At 37.1% G+C, this 24,610-nt stretch overlaps 1 protein-coding gene across 3 annotated transcripts in view; it reads right to left on the minus strand.

Moving 5' to 3' along the window:
* Nucleotides 1-24,379, minus strand: part of LOC124360511 (elongation of very long chain fatty acids protein AAEL008004-like) — an 82,565-nt gene extending 58,186 nt beyond the window's left edge. Inside the window, exons 1-2 of one of the 3 annotated variants that reach the window (XM_046814222.1) lie at nucleotides 24,113-24,379; nucleotides 3,561-3,641 (exon numbers count right to left, since the gene is read on the minus strand). In XM_046814222.1, the coding sequence (XP_046670178.1) occupies nucleotides 3,561-3,621 (61 nt within the window). In that variant the 5' untranslated portion in view covers nucleotides 3,622-3,641; nucleotides 24,113-24,379. The other 2 variants (XM_046814213.1, XM_046814205.1) reach the window with 2 other exon arrangements.
* Between the last annotated feature and the right edge of the window lie 231 nt (nucleotides 24,380-24,610).

Here is a 24,610-nt window from a genome sequence, read left to right on the forward strand (position 1 = left end):
TTATATTACATATTTAAATGGTCTATTTTCTTCCTTTTACTTTTCAACATTCAAATCTGTCTCCTTTTGAAGAATATGGTAAATTGTGTATTTTCCTGATTTTGGGTCACATTAGGATTTGAGTTTGAAACAAAATAAGAGCATTTCGGAAAATATGTTGAATGTTCGATATTAAAGTATTTATTTACAGTTTGACTTTTGTCACACTATGTATATGGAATGAACGAATTAAAAGTAAACTTCAATAGAGACTGGCTGGAGACCAAATGTAGAATAAGGACCGGGCACAGTACTTTCTCTTGACCTGCCAGCGCCGGCGAGCCGTTGCAGTCGTGGTCAAGGGCGACTCCTGTTGACCGCGGTAACACCGAAACCTAAAAACCGCTGCCCGTCGATGACGGACTGCTGACGCGGAAGCTCTGTGCCAGACGTCGTGATCAGTCGGCAAAACTAATGTTCAGGAAATGCCGTGTACATCTCTTGTACACGTTAATAAATCATAGTTTCCTTCGGCTGTAATGAGGCCGGCCTACTCGAAGATCCCGCCTCGCTCTGCCTTGGTTGAACCTCTCACTTGACTCACGGTGACTCATCTCTCTGTCACCACTATATCTGACCCTAGACTGCCATATCTGCTATACACATGTTCTCTGTCATATCTTGCCAAACTCACATGACGAACGTTAGTATACTCATTTATAGAAAAGCGGTTGTTTCCAGGCGATGCGGCGAATAATTTACATATACGAGTAATTTACTGCTTGAGCCATATCATATTTAAGAGGACGCTAGGTAATATTTACAGATTACGCTGAAAACTAAACATTAGGAGGAATAACTCATTTAGTTCATACAAACACCATAGCTCGAAATATATCTCAAGCAATATTGAGCTAGAGACGCGACATAAATAATTATAAACAATGTATGTCATTCGACCAAAGGCATCGTAGAGATCGAACCAGCTATATCGTCGATCTGAATCTGCTCGCTGAGGAACATTAACAACATGTCAGCAGAACGGTTGCAGGCTCATTATAGCACACACTGACACAAGAATATTACTGCGCTCGAGCCAATAGGCCAGCACCAGCATGCAATAACGACTCGCATCGGCCAGCTTGTTGAAACTTTCCCGACAAGAGCAGAGTACAGAATGTTCATCCGACACACAATATCCTTCCTGTACACATTCTACCCCTTTCCACACCGGGTGGAAATGTTAATTTGAGGCCTTTTACCGTGGAAAATCTAATATATGAACTCCATTGCCAGTGAATGAGGCCAGGTGAGTCAGATGACTTATATTAGTTACTCCCTATAGAGAGAGTCATACTGTGTAGACAGCCTAGCGAACGTGGAAATGAAATGTCACTTAGGTTTTGTATTATTTTGTTGATTTTATTTAAATTCCAGAAAATGGTCTCTCTATCCACCTTTTCAGTTAACTAATATGTTGTGTCATTATAAGAATAATAGAATCGATAGGACTATTATATTAATATGCACGTACCACACAAGAAAAAAAAACATTTTTATTTTGCAGTATGTAAAAATCTAACAGAACCCGCTAATTTATTACATTTTAATATTACCGTTAACAAAATTGAAATATTCTTAATTTTAGCTATTAATTCAACAAATATCCAAATCTTAAATTTTAACAGCACCGTTAACGCATTGAGGCGGCATTTCTACGAATCGGGCAGGCGCGCATATCTTCCATTTCTAATCTAATGATCGAAAAAGACTACCACATTAGATTCTGCACAAATGACAACAAAACAATGACTCAATAGGCGGTTGACTGAGTTACACAATTAGCGATAAGCTATCACACACCACGTGACCTATTATCAGAACTGAAATAGTTGGCTCTGCCGAGTGTCTGCGTTGAGCCTAGCCATTTCATTCATGAGACTCCTTTCAGCTACAGTATCAAGAACAAGAGTTACAATTACTCTCTTTTCCCTAACAGGATTAGACATAAACCACGTGTATTAGGTTTATCATTTGAATTTTGACAGGAAAACTGAGGAATACGAGTACACTCACAATAAAACTGATATCTTCCATAAAAGGATGGCATCTTGGGTTCATCCATCAGAATAATGTTTTTCGTAATTAAGACAATGCAATGTGCGTTTTCATTAAACTTTACAATCTTAATTAAATATAACGTATTATGTCGCACTGAACATGCTAACAGCTTCTCTATTGTTCATTCGATTTAGACAAACAATTAGATAATTTAAAGGAGTATTCGTGGACTTAGGCGAATTGGACGGAACACAAATGACGCATGAATGAATTAAAAAACATCAAAGTGTGTTAAAGGCGAGTTAATTTGTTACCGACGAATATTGCACGAGATAAGAATATAGTTAGTGGTTAGTATATATAATATAACAGATTGTTAAATCTCTCCGAATTAGTGACGGATCGACTTGGCTGAGTTGGTACGGTGCTCGTCTCGTCTCGCCTGATCAATGAAACCCCACCCTCTCGGCAAACAAGAGAATGCGGCCACAAAACTGATATCGCGGTTTCGTATACTTTACAGTTTTATCAATGGATAATCTTGCGAAGGAGCATTTTACTGGGAGCGGTCCGTTTAGCTTATGACAAATCGATCCACATTTTGTATTAATAAATCACATCGCAAGCAGAAAAATAAGTAAGTAAGGTATGTTGACTCGATTGAACGTGCATAAGTAAAATTCCATAAGCAACAGCAGTAAAGAGTCAAACTTGAAGCTTCGGGGAGCTGAATGAATATGGCCCTGAGGACTTGTGCAGGCGCCTACATCAATACTTGTCAATTATTACGGCCGTGGAGGTATACAATATAGCCACTATGGTCCTCAGTTTGCTCAGTGTAATATGTTTACGTGCGAACTCATTCAAGGCAATTTAAATTTATACACAGATTTTGCTGTACCAGATAAAAAGTTAATATAAAAAATTACTATAAAAAAGTTTATGTACGAATATAAATATATTATTTACTACATCATTACTTACTATCCGTGGATAGTAAAATTGGAATGGAACGGTTATTCTATTTTCGATTGCTGATCTTACAGATTTAAATGATTATCATCTCTAAAAAGTATACTTTCATCTTCACAAATCCAATTGTCTACATCTATTTTGTCCACACCAGAAACCTGTTATGTTGAGGTTAACGTACTACATCTCCCTACCTAACGATCGGAACTAACAGGATTTTCTTATTTATACTAATGGTAGGATCAAAATGGTTAACGATCAAAACAACTGCTCCATAATAGTCAACTCTGAGGCTTAACGGATAGATGACTAGAACTGTCCAATCAAAGGGTGGGTGATAAGATTTGACACTCTTGTTGTCCATGAAATAATTTTACTAGTCAAATCATAGGTTGTACCATTAGAACTGTCCAATCAAAGGATGGTTGAAGAGAAATTTCTATACACATGAAGAGAGAAAGGCTTAACGTTCTATTTGTCCACGAAGGCTATGGTAGTAGTTTAACTGTCCTATTGTTCCACTAGAACTGTTGGTGGGAAAGACTTACCACTCTTGTTGTCCATGAGGTCATGGTAGCCGTCAATGAGGTTGTGCACAAGTGTAGTCATCTCTCCGGTTGTTCCACTATCTGAAACATAATTATAAATAAATCATTAACTTATCGTAGTTCTAAATTATATTACTGAATGATAATGCCTTCTGAAACCTCTGACATTTTTATAAATATGTCAAAACGTAAAAGTAAGTTTACATTACTAGTTTTAACAAATTATGAGGTAGAATCTATTTGCTCATTAATAACAGACTTGTTTTACTACTGAAAACCTTTTTTACATTTCATGTACAAATTCAGATTATATGTAGACAGAACTCAACTATCAATAACGTTGACCAAGAGTTCTGTCAAATATACAAAGTTTGTAAACAAAAACTCTTACGAAAAGTGATACTTGCATTATTCCAGTTACATATTTAACAACACTCACAATTCTATCAGTTTTGTACAATCTACCAAACGCAAGATCTTAAATATTGTTAGTGATGATTTTTAAATTTATTCTCTTATACCATAATTCTGGTTACGTTTGGGGGTTTACAGTGAGTTCTATACGGTTTTTATACGTTTTAATGATTTAATAAATATTTGATAAGACGCAAGATTGCCAGTACCGATACTATCTAATCGTTAGCTTTTAGATTCCGAGTACTAATTATTCTGTGTTTAAAATTAGTACAATTGTCCATTAACAACGGTTTAAAACTATTTCCAGTTGGTGGTGACGTCATTTCTATGATGAACTATAGCAAATTACAGAAGCATAATGAATAAAATTCCGTTTGAAATTTTAAGAAATTCTAGTAGCTATCTTGGAATAGAAGTAAACACAAAACAATTTTCCACTAAAAGCATACAAGTGCATGTAGGAATGTGCATCTTAAAATAACGTATTACAGTATTTTCGGAGCATTGAATGATATGCGTCATCAATTGCGAGAACAAACAAACAATGGCTTGCAAAACATGCGAATAGTCAGCGGACTTATCTACCAAAACAGCTGATGCAGCAACCGAGTCTCGTAACCCGCTTGAGTCTCTTGTAGCCATCACATCCACAGCCATGTCTTATAGCCATCATGTATCAACAGTTATATCTTCTAAATACCGCATAGTTGACTCTTGTGGCCATCGCATAACCGTATCTTCTTCTCTTGTAGCCATCACATCCACATCAATGTCTTGTAGCCATCATGTATCAACAGTTATATCTTCTAAATACCGCATAGTTGACTCTTGTGGCCATCGCATAACCGTATCTTCTTCTCTAGTAGCCATCGCATCCACATGTATTTCTTATAGCAATCGCGTAGCTTTCACATCCAAAGTTAAATGTTGTAGTCTTCACATACGTCTCTCGTTCTCTTGCAGCCACTATACTGCTATCAACCGTTGTCTCTTCTATACATCGACATCGCGTGGCTGACTCTTATAACCATTACATACCTCTCTTGTGTGGCTACCTCACAGTTGTTGTCCACATCACATCTTCTGGCCTCCATATATTGTGATCTATTCTTATTACCATCACACTCTTGCATATATTAATACTGTAGTTACATCCTGTAGTGTTCACATACTGCGTCAGGGAGCTAATCTAGCGACCTTCAAGTATTACGAGTTATTCTTATGACCATCACACTCTTGTATTATTTTATATTGTAGCTGCCTTTTGTAGTCTCAGCACAGTTACATCACTGACGGATACGGCAGATGGGAATTGTCAGCTTACAATGCACAATAACACCACATCTGTAGCAAATTAGGAATGGAGGTTATGATAATGTTTATGTGCCATGACATGTAGGAATAGGCTTCCTGAAGTTTTAACATAATCATCTTCATCATCATACTTGCTACTCACCAATAACATCCCCCGATAATGTTTTTTTATAAACATTCTATTTAAAGAAAACCCTTACGCAGCCGATGGCTGAGCGAATAAACCTGTGACTAGTCCTTAATCAGCGATGAAGATATTGTGGGTTAAGATATTACCTTGTCCTTTTAACTTTTTCCCAACGTTGTTCTTAAATTCCATTGAATATCCATCTCCACCTAGTTTTACACGATCTTCTATAGGGCTTAGGTTCAGGAGGATGTTAAACCTAGGTTCACTTATATTTATATATAAATCTAAACTTTAAAATAATATTTTTCCAGGGAGTGAAGTAAATATGTATGTACATTGATGCGTTACCACTGTTTAAATTCTGACAAAGTTGTATTAGCCTAAGTCACTATGAACAAAATACAATTATTAATACTGAAATATACACTAGTAATAATAATATCTTAACATTATAAAACGAAAACACAACAGAAATGTTCATTAGTTTGTTTGGATTAACAATAAAATGCAGCTCCACAACAAATATTATTATTTAACATATTGTAATGCTCTTAACAACGTCGTGTAGGAGTTTTTTTTTAACAAATTATAGATAATTTCATAATTACTCAATTTCAACCAAAGGTATATACAGTGCAGTATTTAAAGTGATGGTAAAGTATACCGAAAGTCTCGGAAAGAGTAGCCGAGAAGTGTGACGGAACTGCGAGTGCCAGTGAAAGCTGTCAGACCGCATCCGCGTGATCTCGCACCAGAACCCAGGAAATGCCGGGGAGATGAATGGGAATCGTACGAGAAATATTCAAGTTTCAACTGGAGTATTTTCATTAATTTACCTCGTTAAACAATGATTAATTACGTGTTTTCATCAACCATGGTTTACTTTTGTAGTTGTTTGGCACACTCTATAGCCATATCAAAACTCTTGTTATATTCAATTCTTATTTATATTTCCCACAGTATAAACAGAAAACGTAGACAAATGGGAAACGTACAGCAATAGTACGGGAGAGGAACGATAGGAGGGGACCATTCGTGTAGACTGTACAGTTCGCTGTGAAGTTCCCTTAGTTTTCAATCATCTTGCATGGCTATTCAATAAGCAAATACAGGTTGTCTCCATAGTTCCGAGTAAGATATTCCCAACTTAAACTATTCAATTCTCAACCAACTTCAAATGGAAAACTACTAAAATGACGAGGATGATGACTCATACAATCTTCCAAATATAGAAATGATATTTATAGTTCGAAACATATTGATAGTTCAAAACAATCGCACAAATAATTGTGCAGTGTAGCATGGAAACAGCCGGTAGCCACCTACGGGCAGCCGTAGCATTCGCCAAAGCTAGTAGCCATATCCTGCTGACAGCCGCAGCTATAGCCAAATCTTTCCATATCCTGCTGACAGCCACAACTATGGCTAAATCTAGTAACCGTATCGAGCTGACAGCCGCAGCTATATCTAAATCTAGTAACCGTATCGAGCTGACAGCCGCAGCTATATCTAAATCTAGTAACCATATCGTGCTGACACCCGCAACTACGGCCAAATCTAGTAACCGTATCGAGCTGACAGCCGCAGCTATATCTAAATCTAGTAACCGTATCGAGCTGACAGCCGCAGCTATATCTAAATCTAGTAACCATATCGTGCTGACACCCGCAACTACGGCCAAATCTAGTAACCATACCCTGTTGACATTCGCTACTATGGCCAAAACTTTTTTCCATCTCTTCGGTCGAACATGACTCCATAATCTAGGAGTCAAGACTGTAATAGTATCAGATTCCAGACGCTGCATTAAGAGGGAGGTGAACTGGAGATAAGTTGAAATTCCTAAACCAATTTCAATATGTTTATTACTTATTGATGGCATACGCAACAAAATATCCTTGATTTTGTTTGTATTCAATGAGAAGAAACCTAAAATATAAAATAAAGGATGGAATTTTAAATAAGATGGTTAATAAAGTTTTTTTTTTTTTTTTAACAAATTTTGGCGTATTAGAAACTGCTCTCTAATAGCCTATTTCACTGATTTTATCAAAATATTCGATTGGTAAGGCCAATACTCGTTTCGTGAAGAGCTTTATGTTTGGTGGCCTACTATTTTATCAAAACTTGCACAGTACACGCCGATGCGGTGTCTGCCTTACACGGAGGAGTTCGCTTCCGCTATTTACTCGTACTACCCAAATGAAACTGGTTTAACCTGGATTCATTTAACCATGACGTGACCTGGATTCAAAATTGCATGTTCATCAGCAAATCAATTTTTAATCCATTTAAGGCAGAATATGAAGGCGTCTTAACAAGCCCGCAGTCAAAACCTTCAACACGGCGGAGACACAAATGACAATAATCGTAGTAGTGTACAAAGGTTGTAAACATTAATATAACTACTGTTATATCTGTTTTATATTATTGACTATAATGAATTATGGTGTAAGTATTCATCTATTCTTTTTTTCTTAACAGTTTTATCACATACGGTTATAGGAAAATGTTTTAGAATTGATATCTCATTACATTTACATATTATAGCACCTGAGTTAGAAAAAAAAGTTATATTAATGACATATATGTAATGTATTATATACATGATTCCGAGAACGGGAAGGGTACCACCGACCTTGATTGAGCAAGAACAGGAACAGTCTAAACCAAAACAAGTGAAGTAATCCACTGAGGTGTTGAAAAACAGCCCAGAATCTGCAGTGTAAGCCTAAAATAGAGGCTATGGGTTTAATGGACCTTAACTTAGCTCTCGGATCAGTAATACATCTGACGTCTGGAAAACGCGCCTGATAACTTCGTTGTAATTTACTAAAATAAAAGTGAATCTGACATAGTATATTCACTAGCCTCAAGTGCAGGTTCATAATAAAACAAAAATATTGGTTAAAAAAGTGGAAAAGTCGACACAGACGCAAAATATTAAAAATGATGTATAAGATGCAGACATTGAAGACTCACAACCTACTACAAAAGCAAAGTTAAATTAATAAGAATTTAACTTTTTATAAATAACTTTAAATGGTCAATAAGTTCATAATTTAATTCCACTTTCCACTATTTTTTACAACTTCATAAACTCTTAAAAATCAGACACTCAAGATAGTGAACCAAACACATTTCACAAAAAATGTACTCATTCCGCAGCATTTGAAATTATTCAACGATACTATGTAAGTCAACATTATGTGGGGCAATTTAGTTATAATGGTCACAATGTTTCTTCTATAACAGGGTTGTAACCAAAAAACATTTAATAAAAAGTTTATTCTTAACAATGTCACGTTGTATTCACTAAAAACCTAAATGATAGCAACGAGTTTATATCATGAGTTGTACAGAACACGGTTTATAAGAATGGTTTACAGAACTATTCTTAATAATCCGTAATTTCCACCTCACTTCACTACTACGAACATCCAACCTCGTGCCAGGTACACAAGCAACGAGTTTATATCATGAGTTGTACATAACACGGTTAATAAGAATGGTTTACAGAACTATTCTTAATAATCCGTAATTTCCACCTCACTTCGCTACTACGAACATCCAACCTCGTGCAAGGTACACAAGCAACGAGTTTATATCATGAGTTGTACATAACACGGTTAATAAGAATGGTTTACAGAACTATTCTTAATAATCCGTAATTTCCACCTCACTTCACTACTACGAACATCCAACCTCGTGCCAGGTACACAAGCAACGAGTTTATATCATGAGTTGTACATAACACGGTTTAATAAGAATGGTTTACAGAACTATTCTTAATAATCCGTAATTTCCACCTCACTTCGCTACTACGAACATCCAACCTCGTGCAAGGTACACAAGCAACGAGTTTATATCATGAGTTGTACATAACACGGTTTATAGGAATGGTTTTCAGAACTATTCTTAATAATCCGTAATTTCCACCTCACTTCGCTACTACGAACATCCAACCTCGTGCAAGGTACACAAGCAACGAGTTTATATCATGAGTTGTACATAACACGGTTAATAAGAATGGTTTTACAGAACTATTCTTAATAATCCGTAATTTCCACCTCACTTCGCTACTACGAACATCCAACCTCGTGCAAGGTACACAAGCAACGAGTTTATATCATGAGTTGTACAGACAGAACACGGTTTATAAGAATGGTTTACAGAACTATTCTTAATAATCCGTAATTTCCATCTCACTTCACTACTACGAACATCCAACCTCGTGCACAAGCAACGAGTTTATATCATGAGTTGTACAGAACACGGTTTATAAGAATGGTTTACAGAACTATTCTTAATAATCCGTAATTTCCACCTCACTTCGCTACTACGAACATCCAACCTCGTGCCAGGTACACAAGCAACGAGTTTATATCATGAGTTGTACAGAACACGGTTAATAAGAATGGTTTACAGAACTATTCTTAATAATCCGTAATTTCCACCTCACTTCGCTACTACGAACATCCAACCTCGTGCCAGGTACACAAGCAACGAGTTTATATCATGAGTGTTTTATAAGAATAGTTTACAGAACTATTCTTAATAATCCGTAATTTCCACCTCACTTCGCTACTACGAACATCCAACCTCGTGCCAGGTACACAAGCAACGAGTTTATATCATGAGTTGTACAGAACACGGTTTATAAGAATGGTTTACAGAACTATTCTTAATAATCCGTAATTTCCACCTCACTTCGCTACTACGAACATCCAACCTCGTGCCAGGTACACAAGCAACGAGTTTATATCATGAGTTGTACAGAACACGGTTTATAAGAATGGTTTACAGAACTATTCTTAATAATCCGTAATTTCCACCTCACTTCGCTACTACGAACATCCAACCTCGTGCCAGGTACACAAGCAACGAGTTTATATCATGAGTTGTACAGAACACGGTTTATAAGAATGGTTTACAGAACTATTCTTAATAATCCGTCATTTCCATCTCACTTCACTACTACGAACATCCAACCTCGTGCCAGGTACACAAGCAACGAGTTTATATCATGAGTTGTACATAACACGGTTAATAAGAATGGTTTACAGAACTATTCTTAATAATCCGTCATTTCCATCTCACTTCGCTACTACGAACATCCAACCTCGTGCCAGGTACACAAGCAACGAGTTTATATCATGAGTTGTACATAACACGGTTAATAAGAATGGTTTACAGAACTATTCTAAAATTTTCTTCGACTCACTTCGCTACTACGAACATCCAACCTCGTGCCAGGTACACAAGATAATGAACATTCCACAATTTCCTACACGTGGAAGTTGATTAGACCAAATCACGTTTAGTATATCCTATAAAATATCCTTTAACTATTACTTCCCAATCAATTCTAAGTCAAATGTGATAGAAAAAATTAATTTTTAACTTTTGAGTCAGTAATTATTGGGCAGTAATTAATACACCATTAAAAATAATTTTTAAAGAATCTACTCGTACAATCAGTGATCTACTCTGATTTAAAATAGTATCGTTGAATTGCTGTAGTAACAAGTTGACAGAGTAAAGTTACATAGAATGTAAAATTCAAATGCTGTTAAATATGATGTCAGTTTACAGGTGACTCATTCTGGGAAATCACAACGGAGGGTTTTTGACGTCATCCCACTTGACAAACACACACGCCCCTCTAAAACACAAAGTTGGGGATTTCCGTGATAAAAATCAAACAACCTAAGAACACGAGAGTGACAGGTAGGCCTACAGTACTGTAGCTGGGCTCGGCGAGTTGGCCCCACAGAGGATGACGTTACAGGAAGCGTTCTTGTTGTAAGTAACACTATCTGGTTTGTGTACACAATGGCCACTTGAATTGCGTGAAAGACCCGTCAACAGGTTCGATCAAGGACGATATGGATATCTGAGTCATGGAGCACGTCACATTGGTTAGTTTATCCCGGAAGACTGACAGTCTAATTGTGTCCATTCAACAATATTGTGCTTGGAGGCATATAAACGGGTATTACTTTTGTTGGTACGTCTACACTACGTTGTTTCATATCAATTTCAATACAGGTTATATATAAACTATACATGTATTTGTAAATTAAATTTTAAAATATTGGGGAATTCATTGAAATTTTCCGACAAATAATTCCAAATCAAGTTTGAATGTGTTTAATTTTGTCTTGTGTTTTGAGTTATAACGTGTTACAAGAGTTATGAAGATAAGCATTATTGTTTAAATATAAAACTCAGTTTTCGAAGACGTTTAAAATGACATAATATATAACGTGATGCCATTATTTTTTGTAGTTTTGTCCATTTTAAATTTTTCTAAAATTAAATCTTTAGGGAGGTGGGCGAGTTTGATTAAATATGATAATAATATCATTTTAAAATGTAGTTATTGTAGATAAAGAATTTGCCGGTTTTACTATTTTATTTTTAGTTTGTATAAAATATATGGTTTTATGTATACATTTAATGTATTCAATGAATATAACATATTTTTGTTGAATGAACTGCATTATGACTATAACTGGAAGACATATTTCATTATTTTACTTTACAAGTGAAAACATAATAGGTGCGTTATGTATAAAACATCCTAGAAAGGTCACTGCAATACCATAATTCCTTACCAACTAAAATAAATGGTTGGCGCTGTATTTGCATAGCCTAGAAATATAAAATAAAAGAAGACTCAACATTACATCAAAAGGATACAAAATGTTATAGAACTTAATTAGCAATGCCATCGTTGGATCACATTGAACAAACCACAGAGTCAGCGAAGTTGACATGTGAAGCCGTGTCGCGGCCGAGCCGTTATCACTCGAACTGGCTCCGTTACTGATAAGCGATATCACACCACCATGGTCTTGCGGCTACTGATATTATTCCTAGTTCTGCCCATTACACTTATCTGCAATGGTGCAGGTCTTTGACTTCATACCTCGCCCAACAAAATTAAATTCACCGAGCCGAACATTTCGAGAACACTTTCACACTACGGAATATAATAGTTTACTTAATCATAAAATGGAACCAGTTCACCAGCATAGACTCTTTGCTTATATCTTAAAAATCTAAAATGGCCGTCAATCATTAAACTGTTTAAATAACTATTAACGAAAATGTATTCTGATGACACCATTTTCTTTATAGTGTAAATTAATTAATTTCATCGCTTTAATAAATTATTACTTGCCCAAAAAAGTATTCCTTTTCAAGTAATAATATTATACTGCATTTAATTTTATTAGTATCAGCCTAATTTTATCAAATTTAATTTTTATTTATATTTGTATTTTAATATAATTTGAGTATAAAAGCCATGAAGAAAAGGACACGGTATTAAACTACAATTATATGCAGCTATTAATCGACCGCATATCAAAGTTATCCATAAAAATTATATTTGTTAGCTAGATTACAGTCGCTAATCACCCTTGTTGCACAACCACCTGAAGCGATACGCCCTAAATTCTCCGATTACGTTGAGATCTCAACTTTTTCTATTGCCCTTGGGAATGTTTTAAACCTGTCCGCCACCTCGCAAAAAGTAGTCACATGCCGACGAACATAACGGAAAATGCAAAACAAAGGCCGATAGATAAAAACTACCCCAAATCGATTAGATAACTGATTACTGACAAGTTTTTACCTGCGTGCGTAAACTGTTCGACCAAAGTTCGAGCAAGGTCAATTTTACATAAGGAGTTACATAAGCCCTGTTCGTTGGGTTGCATGTACCTGATCGACTCCGAGGTAGTTGCCCTCTTGCATGTGCCCTTGCAGTTTCAACTGTTAGTCGTCTCTCTCATTTCACGTCAAACTCGGTGGCCATCGATAACATTCTACCGAATACAACTCTGATCGGAAACAATAATCCGACTTGTATTTTCTATTTGTCATCTACTATCCTTACAAGGGTTAAATCGCAATAAAACTTGTATTCACAAAATCGATATCAACCTACATTCATGTTTAGTTATTTTTCCTCCTTGTTATAACAATGTAACGGGTCGAATAAAAAACACTTATCATACAGGGAATTTTTGGATTAATTATTTTCCAGGCTCTAGTTGAAAGGTGCAATAATAATTCTGCAAAATGATAACTGATAGCGAATCGAATCAGTTCGCGCCAAACCGAGAGCTGTAATTGGATTATTTAAGTTTGCACCATTATTCACTGACTAAATCCATGTTGTTTTTTTGAAATGAGGGTCTTTTATTTTTATTTCAAATTTATTTATTGCTCTGGGTTTTTGTTAACAAATCTATAAAACCTTGATTAAACCAGTATTTTGTTAAACGGGTATTCACAAAAATCGGCACGGGTGTTCCAAAATTGAGGTTAACCAAACAAACCAAACGGATGGAGCTTCAGTGGCAAAATCTCTTTGTATGCAACTACACTACACGACCTACGCTTACATGGTTTTTAAACAGAATTGGTATGGACGTTCAGCAGAAAAAATTATACATGGTGATAGGTCTTTGCTATTTGAGCCATGAAGGCATACCCTGTAACAAACATTCACATGGTAGGTATTCAGCGTTGTTTGTGTGCAATATCGTAGAGTTCAAAGGACTCGAATGTTTTCTTACTATGAAAGTCTTGTAGAAGGTTGGATTAAAACAAAAATTGGGATGATGAATAAATTTTACTTTAATCTAGGATGAAGCTTTTGGATCCAAGAGAGCGTATCTTCAGGACACAAACCGTTCTTAATACAACAAACAGAAGTTTTGACGTGACAACGTCTTAAATTAGGTTGCGGCTCGGAGTCACTCATGAAAAAGTGTAACGCCCGGTAACGTTACGATGCCCGTCCAGTGGGTCCGCCGCACGGGATCCGCACGGGATAAAGCAGATAACTATGTTTATTCGTGAAAATGTGGAGTGCTTAGATTCGTCATTTACAACAACTACAACAATAAAGGTAAATAATTGTACACTGATATTTCATTATCGTAAACTATAATTGATTGATTAATTGTTAGATTGACACAAAAGTTGAGAAACTGAGTTTATAGGTTATGTCATACTATTGACAAATGTTGATAGTGTTAAGTAAATTATTAGTTTAAATCACTCTGCAATCAATCGTAATTCAGTCGATTGAGAAGAAACAGCGCGTATTGCTAGTCAAACATTTAAAATAACAAATTATAACCTCTAACCTGTCATAACAGTGCGACCAAACAAACGAAGTAAACCGACCAATCACCACGCGCGGAGTTAGAATTTAACTGTGTTTAGCAAGAATTTCAAATTCCAATTTTAGTAAATGTTTTATTCAACTTTACCATTTACAATAACAAATTTTAATTATTTTCAAATTATGTACAATGTTTTAGTAAACAAAATATATTTCTATAGTTAAAATTTGTGCAATTCTTATTTTCATTCAATTCCTTGTTCCTATTGTGCAATTTAATAATATTCATATCAATAAATATTCTACCGAGAAAAAGACGTTGTCACGTAAAATCTTCGCCCGTAAAACCGACTTTACAGGCAACCATAATTTTTTTGAACCAGTTAGCATGCTTTATTTACGGATTAAATTCAAAACCAGGATATTTAAAATTATATATATATATATATATATTTATATATATTATTATATATATAAACAATATATATATATTGTTAGGAACAATATATATATATATTGTTCCTAACAAATACGTACTTCAAACAAAATAGGTACAGTAATTAGTTATATCTAAATATTTCACAGAAAATGAGAATAGAGTTAATACGATAAAGATGTAAATTTAGTGAATGAGTATGACGCTGGTAGTGTTTACCACTGTCTGGGAGGTTCCAGAGGCCCACAGTTCCCGTACACTACCAAATCCTATACGCTGGAGAGCCGGAAAATCCCATAAGCAGAATGCTCCTAGGGGCTGGAAGCTACCAAGGCCGGGGGCTCTAAGAAATAAAGCGTTTCCACAAGACGGGGATTCCGCGGAACAGACGTTTATAAACGTTAATCCCCCAGAGGCAGGGATTATCAAACCCCAAATAGTTATCATAGCCCTAGAGATTTGTATGTCAAAACATTTCCAAAGAACAAGAGTCCTTTGAGTTCAAATACTCTAGAAGACCAGAAGCAGCCCCGAGCCTGAAAAAGAGTATAGATACAAAAAAGCTTGGTGGAACAAGATATAGGTATTCCAGGTCGATTTCCCAGAACACCGTTGGTACTGGAGGCCTGGTGACTAGACGATCGTTGGGTGGATCGACAGCCATTGTTCGTATGGTTTGGGATTCCAGAGATTATGTGTGATTTAGAGATTAGAAGCGATTTAAACACTTTCAGAGACCAGGTGGTTTAGCGGCAAAGTTAAAAAAAAAACTTCAAGAATTTAATAGAAGCAATAATCCTAATATTGAGACTAGTAAAAAAAAGTTATTTCAAAGTCGATGTGTTTTGCGTTCGATTATCACAGGTTATCAGCAGAAGTTGTATAACCCAGACTCTCTGTCACTACCTTGACTAAAAATAATATAATGTATGTATGTATATTAATATATCTTAGATATCCTTTGGTTAATTTGTGATCGGGACAATACACTGATAAGTTAACATAAACATAGTTACGTGGACAACACAACGGAAAATTAGTATGCAAGTAGATCGTGTTGAAACATAAACAAGAATGACCGAATACGACCTTAAAAACTGACGATTCCTAGTTCCCTACTCCTAAAAATCGGTATATAAAAATAGTTGGATATATCGTTAGAACTAAAGTTTATTGTATAGTTGTTTCAGTAGTCGCAGCACGTAAAACATTGGTAACGCGCAGTGAAGTAGGTAAGGAGTAGCCATTATGACAGTCGTAACAGAGCAAAGTGTGTGCGGTACTGAAATATCTGGTGTGAATCACACACATCTCGCTGTATATCATCCGTAGAACTAAAGTTTATTGTATAGTTGTTTCAGTAGTCGCAGCACGTAAAACATTGGTAACGCGCAGTGAAGTAGGTAAGGAGTAGCCATTATGACAGTCGTAACAGAGCAAAGTGTGTGCGGTACTGAAATATCTGGTGTGAATCACACACATCTCGCTGTATATCATCCGTAGAACTAAAGTTTATTGTATAGTTGTTTCAGTAGTCGCAGCACGTAAAACATTGGTAACGCGCAGTGAAGTAGGTAAGGAGTAGACATTATGACAGTCGTAACAGAGCAAAGTGTGTGCGGTACTGAAATATCTGGTGTGAATCACACACATCTCACTGTATGTCATCCGTAGAACTAAAGTTTATTGTATAGTTGTTTCAGTAGTCGCAGCACGTAAAACATTGGTAACGCGCAGTGAAGTAGGTAAGGAGTAGCCATTATGACAGTCGTAACAGAGCAAAGTGTGTGCGGTACTGAAATATCTGGTGTGAATCACACACATCCCACTGTATGTCATCCGTAGAACTAAAGTTTATTGTATAGTTGTTTCAGTAGTCGCAGCACGTAAAACATTGGTAACGCGCAGTGAAGTAGGTAAGGAGTAGCCATTATGACAGTCGTAACAGAGCAAAGTGTGTGCGGTACTGAAATATCTGGTGTGAATCACACACATCTCACTGTATGTCATCCGTAGAACTAAAGTTTATTGTATAGTTGTTTCAGTAGTCGCAGCACGTAAAACATTGGTAACGCGCAGTGAAGTAGGTAAGGAGTAGCCATTATGACAGTCGTAACAGAGCAAAGTGTGTGCGGTACTGAAATATCTGGTGTGAATCACACACATCTCACTGTATGTCATCCGTAGAACTAAAGTTTATTGTATAGTTGTTTCAGTAGTCGCAGCACGTAAAACATTGGTAACGCGCAGTGAAGTAGGTAAGGAGTAGCCATTATGACAGTCGTAACAGAGCAAAGTGTGTGCGGTACTGAAATATCTGGTGTGAATCACACACATCTCGCTGTATGTCATCCGTAGAACTAAAGTTTATTGTATAGTTGTTTCAGTAGTCGCAGCACGTAAAACATTGGTAACGCGCAGTGAAGTAGGTAAGGAGTAGCCATTATGACAGTCGTAACAGAGCAAAGTGTGTGCGGTACTGAAATATCTGGTGTGAATCACACACATCTCGCTGTATATCATCCGTAGAACTAAAGTTTATTGTATAGTTGTTTCAGTAGTCGCAGCACGTAAAACATTGGTAACGCGCAGTGAAGTAGGTAAGGAGTAGCCATTATGACAGTCGTAACAGAGCAAAGTGTGTGCGGTACTGAAATATCTGGTGTGAATCACACACATCTCGCTGTATATCATCCGTAGAACTAAAGTTTATTGTATAGTTGTTTCAGTAGTCGCAGCACGTAAAACATTGGTAACGCGCAGTGAAGTAGGTAAGGAGTAGCCATTATGACAGTCGTAACAGAGCAAAGTGTGTGCGGTACTGAAATATCTGGTGTGAATCACACACATCTCACTGTATGTCATCCGTAGAACTAAAGTTTATTGTATAGTTGTTTCAGTAGTCGCAGCACGTAAAACATTGGTAACGCGCAGTGAAGTAGGTAAGGAGTAGACATTATGACAGTCGTAACAGAGCAAAGTGTGTGCGGTACTGAAATATCTGGTGTGAATCACACACATCTCACTGTATGTCATCCGTAGAACTAAAGTTTATTGTATAGTTGTTTCAGTAGTCGCAGCACGTAAAACATTGGTAACGCGCAGTGAAGTAGGTAAGGAGTAGCCATTATGACAGTCGTAACAGAGCAAAGTGTGTGCGGTACTGAAATATCTGGTGTGAATCACACACATCTCACTGTATGTCATCCGTAGAACTAAAGTTTATTGTATAGTTGTTTCAGTAGTCGCAGCACGTAAAACATTGGTAACGCGCAGTGAAGTAGGTAAGGAGTAGACATTATGACAGTCGTAACAGAGCAAAGTGTGTGCGGTACTGAAATATCTGGTGTGAATCACACACATCTCACTGTATATCATCCGTAGAACTAAAGTTTATTGTATAGTTGTTTCAGTAGTCGCAGCACGTAAAACATTGGTAACGCGCAGTGAAGTAGGTAAGGAGTAGCCATTATGACAGTCGTAACAGAGCAAAGTGTGTGCGGTACTGAAATATCTGGTGTGAATCGACACACATCTCGCTGCATATCACCCGGAAACTTTGTTACACTCAGTTTCACACAAGACAATTTACCCAGAACGTGACACAGGTCACGGTTATACCGTAATGTACAAGATATTGATTAAATTCTTGAGAACAGAAACTATTATGATGATACATACGAGATATCAGGCTACTAATGATTACAGAAAAGATAAACTTTATACGTTAAAATATTGAATCTTTAAACATGACTAAAGAAAAAACTAAGATAACGTCCACCGCGACCTCTTCATTACAGAAGCGTGGCAATAACACTACTCGCGCAACATTAAAGTATGAAACGGCGATACAATATTTAATTCAGAAGTGAACGACTAGTCGGTAAAACAGTATTAGACGAGCTGTACTTTTTTCATCAAGTCATTATTGAGAGTATCATTACCGACACGATGTCGTTATTGAAACAGAACTGCATGCAAGCCGAGGTGGGGAGCTATCGACTGGTGTTATGAATGATTTACTGCCTCGGGCTGTACAACGTACAGGTTATAAACCATCGTGATATAACATAGACAATGAGGATTGCGCATTTCATTTGAAGCCGTAAAAGGTTAAATTGTGCACTAATGTAGTATAACCAGTTCAAGAATTGAGGTAAAATAGCTTGGGAAATAACTTCAATTCAATTATTACGGTTTTATTCTGACGAAGAACCTATAAATCAGACTGCATCTAGGTGTAAAATAGCGACACATAGTATTGATGACGTCGAAAGCAGCCTTTAAAATATAAATTTAATGTTATATTTTAATTATTAAAAGTCAGTTAAAAGTTTGTTACTTTATTGATGTAAACATAATTTCAGTTCTGTTTTTGTGCTTGCAACGTTATTGTTACCATCTTTGTAATACAGTATATATCCTTCGCTTCAAATGAACACACTCAAATGAAACGTATGCGTGTTTATGTGAACAAAACGATAGTAAAAACAACTTATTATTTAAGTAACATTAATCAAGGTTAACACGCTCTCAGGAGTTAATTGCGTACTATCACTGCAGTTAATAGTTAAATTAAATATGGGCGTTGCGTCGTAAGATTATTTTGTGAATCCAACACAAATAAATAAAACAAACCGTTAAATCTTACTCAATAAAGACATAGAAGGCATCTGGGGGATCGTTAGCAGAACGAGATTAACAGCAACAATAACATTCACATAACGATTACATCATGTGTGTGTCGATTAATTGGGTTTACACTAGCAAACAACAAATCAGCTTCACTGGAAACGTTTTTGCCTTTGATTTAAATTATCAGTATTCATGCGAGGTGATAGATGTACACAACAGAACAAAGCCATTCACATTACAACGAAACAATGGACGGAACAAAGTGCAATTTTCAATCGATCTTTTGTAATATGTATCGCAATATTCGGCCGAATATAAAAGAAGTGTTTTTTTTTTTACTATTCAAAGTCCAGTGCCATTATATTTAACAATGGTACAAGCTGAATAATGAAAATAAAAATATATGCGTTTAACAGATTATTCTGTCTCGAATGGTAAATGAAGGTCTACTAGCCTTAAACCGTTATTATTAGATTAGTTCAGACTTGAGTCAAGTTTGCTAATGTATGGAAATGCTGCACACAAAACGGGATTTGAACCCGGATGCCCCGAGTGACAAGCTCAGACGCTAACCACTTAGATACGAAGATAGGCACTTATCACTAAACGTGGCACTGTATAAAATACTGCACCCACACGATTTGAACCCGGATGCCCCGAGTGACAAGCTCAGACGCTAACCACTTAGATACGAAGATAGGCACTTATCACTAACTGAAGTTAACAATGTTTATCTTTTAGTGCCATGCCCTGGCCATTATCGTGGCACTGTATAAAATACTGCAACCACAAGATTTGAACCCGGATGCCCCGAGTGACAAGCTCAGACGCTAACCACTTAGATACGAAGATAGGCACTTATCACTAACTGAAGTTGACAATGTTTATCTTTTAGTGCCATGCCCTGGCCATTACGTGGCACTGTATAAAATACTGCAACCACAAGATTTGAACCCGGATGCCCCGAGTGACAAGCTCAGACGCTAACCACTTAGATACGAAGATAGGTACTTATCACTAACTGAAGTTGACAATGTTTATCTTTTAGTGCCATGCCCTGGCCATTACGTGGCACTGTATAAAATACTGCAACCACAAGATTTGAACCCGGATGCCCCGAGTGACAAGCTCAGACGCTAACCACTTAGATACGAAGATAGGTACTTATCACTAACTGAAGTTGACAATGTTTATCTTTTAGTGCCATACCCTGGCCATTATCGTGGCACTGTATAAAATACTGCACCCACACGATTTGAACCCGGATGCCCCGAGTGACAAGCTCAGACGCTAACCACTTAGATACGAAGATAGGTACTTATCACTAACTGAAGTTGACAATGTTTATCTTTTAGTGCCATGCCCTGGCCATTACGTGGCACTGTATAAAATACTGCAACCACAAGATTTGAACCCGGATGCCCCGAGTGACAAGCTCAGACGCTAACCACTTAGATACGAAGATAGGTACTTATCACTAACTGAAGTTGACAATGTTTATCTTTTAGTGCCATGCCCTGGCCATTACGTGGCACTGTATAAAATACTGCAACCACAAGATTTGAACCCGGATGCCCCGAGTGACAAGCTCAGACGCTAACCACTTAGATACGAAGATAGGTACTTATCACTAACTGAAGTTGACAATGTTTATCTTTTAGTGCCATGCCCTGGCCATTACGTGGCACTGTATAAAATACTGCAACCACAAGATTTGAACCCGGATGCCCCGAGTGACAAGCTCAGACGCTAACCACTTAGATACGAAGATAGGTACTTATCACTAACTGAAGTTGACAATGTTTATCTTTTAGTGCCATGCCCTGGCCATTACGTGGCACTGTATAAAATACTGCAACCACAAGATTTGAACCCGGATGCCCCGAGTGACAAGCTCAGACGCTAACCACTTAGATACGAAGATAGGTACTTATCACTAACTGAAGTTGACAATGTTTATCTTTTAGTGCCATGCCCTGGCCATATCGTGGCACTGTATAAAATACTGCAACCACAAGATTTGAACCCGGATGCCCCGAGTGACAAGCTCAGACGCTAACCACTTAGATACGAAGATAGGTACTTATCACTAACTGAAGTTGACAATGTTTATCTTTTAGTGCCATGCCCTGGCCATTACGTGGCACTGTATAAAATACTGCAACCACAAGATTTGAACCCGGATGCCCCGAGTGACAAGCTCAGACGCTAACCACTTAGATACGAAGATAGGTACTTATCACTAACTGAAGTTGACAATGTTTATCTTTTAGTGCCATGCCCTGGCCATTACGTGGCACTGTATAAAATACTGCAACCACAAGATTTGAACCCGGATGCCCCGAGTGACAAGCTCAGACGCTAACCACTTAGATACGAAGATAGGCACTTATCACTAACTGAAGTTGACAATGTTTATCTTTTAGTGCCATGCCCTGGCCATTACGTGGCACTGTATAAAATACTGCAACCACAAGATTTGAACCCGGATGCCCCGAGTGACAAGCTCAGACGCTAACCACTTAGATACGAAGATAGGTACTTATCACTAACTGAAGTTGACAATGTTTATCTTTTAGTGCCATGCCCTGGCCATTACGTGGCACTGTATAAAATACTGCAACCACAAGATTTGAACCCGGATGCCCCGAGTGACAAGCTCAGACGCTAACCACTTAGATACGAAGATAGGTACTTATCACTAAACGTGGCACTGTATAAAATACTGCAACCACAAGATTTGAACCCGGATGCCCCGAGTGACAAGCTCAGACGCTAACCACTTAGATACGAAGATAGGTACTTATCACTAACTGAAGTTGACAATGTTTATCTTTTAGTGCCATGCCCTGGCCATTACGTGGCACTGTATAAAATACTGCAACCACAAGATTTGAACCCGGATGCCCCGAGTGACAAGCTCAGACGCTAACCACTTAGATACGAAGTTAGGCACTTATCACTAAACGTGGCACTGTATAAAATACTGCAACCACAAGATTTGAACCCGGATGCCCCGAGTGACAAGCTCAGACGCTAACCACTTAGATACGAAGATAGGCACTTATCACTAACTGATGTTGACAATGTTTATCTTTTAGTGCCCATACCCTGGCCATATCGTGGCACTGTATGAAATACTGCACCCACACGATTTGAACCCGGATGCCCCGAGTGACAAGCTCAGACGCTAACCACTTAGATACGAAGATAGGCACTTATCACTAACTGATGTTGACAATGTTTATCTTTTAGTGCCATACCCTGGTCCAATCGCGTGTATGCATGACAGGTTTCCCTATTCTCGCTTCCGCCATTCAAAAGGATTTAGGTGCATACAATAAGTTCATATTTTTTTCAATTTCATTATTGACGATGATGTTTAAAAGAATAAAAGGATTAGTCATTTTCCATCCTTATATTTTACAACCAACTGCACAGCGTTTCGAGAACTCATATCGTCAGTCCTCTTCTTCAGGTGTCAAATCGGACAACTAAAATAGAAAGAAGATGCTAGTTTTAAAAACGACGTCCTTGATTGGGTATATATGTTTATTTGTAATAGTTAAACATATATATTGCGTTTTTTTTACACGTTCACGTGTTGAATATTATTAATATAATTTACATTACAGCTATAAAATGTCAGTTTTGAAAACTTCGTGCTTGATACGGGATAGGTGAAGTTTGATTTACGTCAATCATCACCGTCGTTTAATTTTGAGGTTCGTTGTCACATGTTCAATGTTGAATATTATTAAAATATTCTACAGTATAAAAATTTACAAAGTTAGCAATAAAAATGCTAAAGGATTAATATTCACCTTCGGTTCCGGAAAAAGTGTCACCTGAATTTCTCGTTTATTGCAACCAAAATACCTATTGAATTAAATAATTAAATATTAATAGCTAAGGTAGCTCGTAACTATCACTTTTATACATTTAAATTATTCTTCACGTAAAAATCCAAAATAGGTACATGATTACAGACGAAACCTCACAAAATTTATAACAGACTGTACATTACGATCTGATAATAATGATGTTACTTTGATGTGTGGTTTGTCTTATCAGAAAGTGTAAACAATTATTCGCTGTCGAAATCAGCACCAAATTGCCACGTTTGTTGTATGAATTAAATATAAAAGACACCCTTACAAGATAGGTACCGTGATTTTAACTACACATCATAAAAAGTAAAATAGGAATAATATATAATCGTAAAAAACCTAAACATAAAATTAGTTTCTTACAAATAAATTTAACTAAGCGTGGCACATTCAAAAATGTTTCTCTATGTAACTGTAACTTAGATATTAGTGAACGGAGAGTGTAGTGTAAAAATTGTTCGCTACCTTAACAACATTTATAATATTGAAAAATGTAAATTTAATAATAATAATCATAAGAGATTAATAACTATTTACACTTACAGAGCATTAAACTTTACACGGACAAGTATTGACACTGACCAACCTGAGAAGCGGGGAGCTAGAGACGAGCGGCGAGTGCGAGTGTAGCAAGACAGCACAGCAGCGACACACCAGACCCCGCGACTGGCTCACACACACTGACGGCGCGCGGCCCCCTCCACTGTATAAATACTGCGGCGTGCTGGTGTAAACAGAACCCCTCGACGTATACGAGACCCACAGACACATACACACAAACCACGCGCAGCCCCCTCCACTGTATAAACACTGCGGCGTGCAGGTGTAAACAGAACCCCTCGACGTATACGAGACCCACAGACACATACACATAAACCACGCGCATTTTTTATCCAAATTGACATCGCTTACAAATATATGTTTTGATCAACAATGAAAACGCTGGTAAGGTAAGGGAAATACTTTAAACCAATAGTAGATTACAATTATAAGAAGTACACACTTTTTTACTCAATGTGCAATCCCACACCTACGTATGTATATACAGTATTTTCATGTCGGATCAACAGGGCAAACGCG

Source organism: Homalodisca vitripennis, chromosome 1 (genome assembly GCF_021130785.1).
Source record: "Homalodisca vitripennis isolate AUS2020 chromosome 1, UT_GWSS_2.1, whole genome shotgun sequence".
NCBI lineage: Eukaryota > Metazoa > Arthropoda > Insecta > Hemiptera > Cicadellidae > Homalodisca > Homalodisca vitripennis.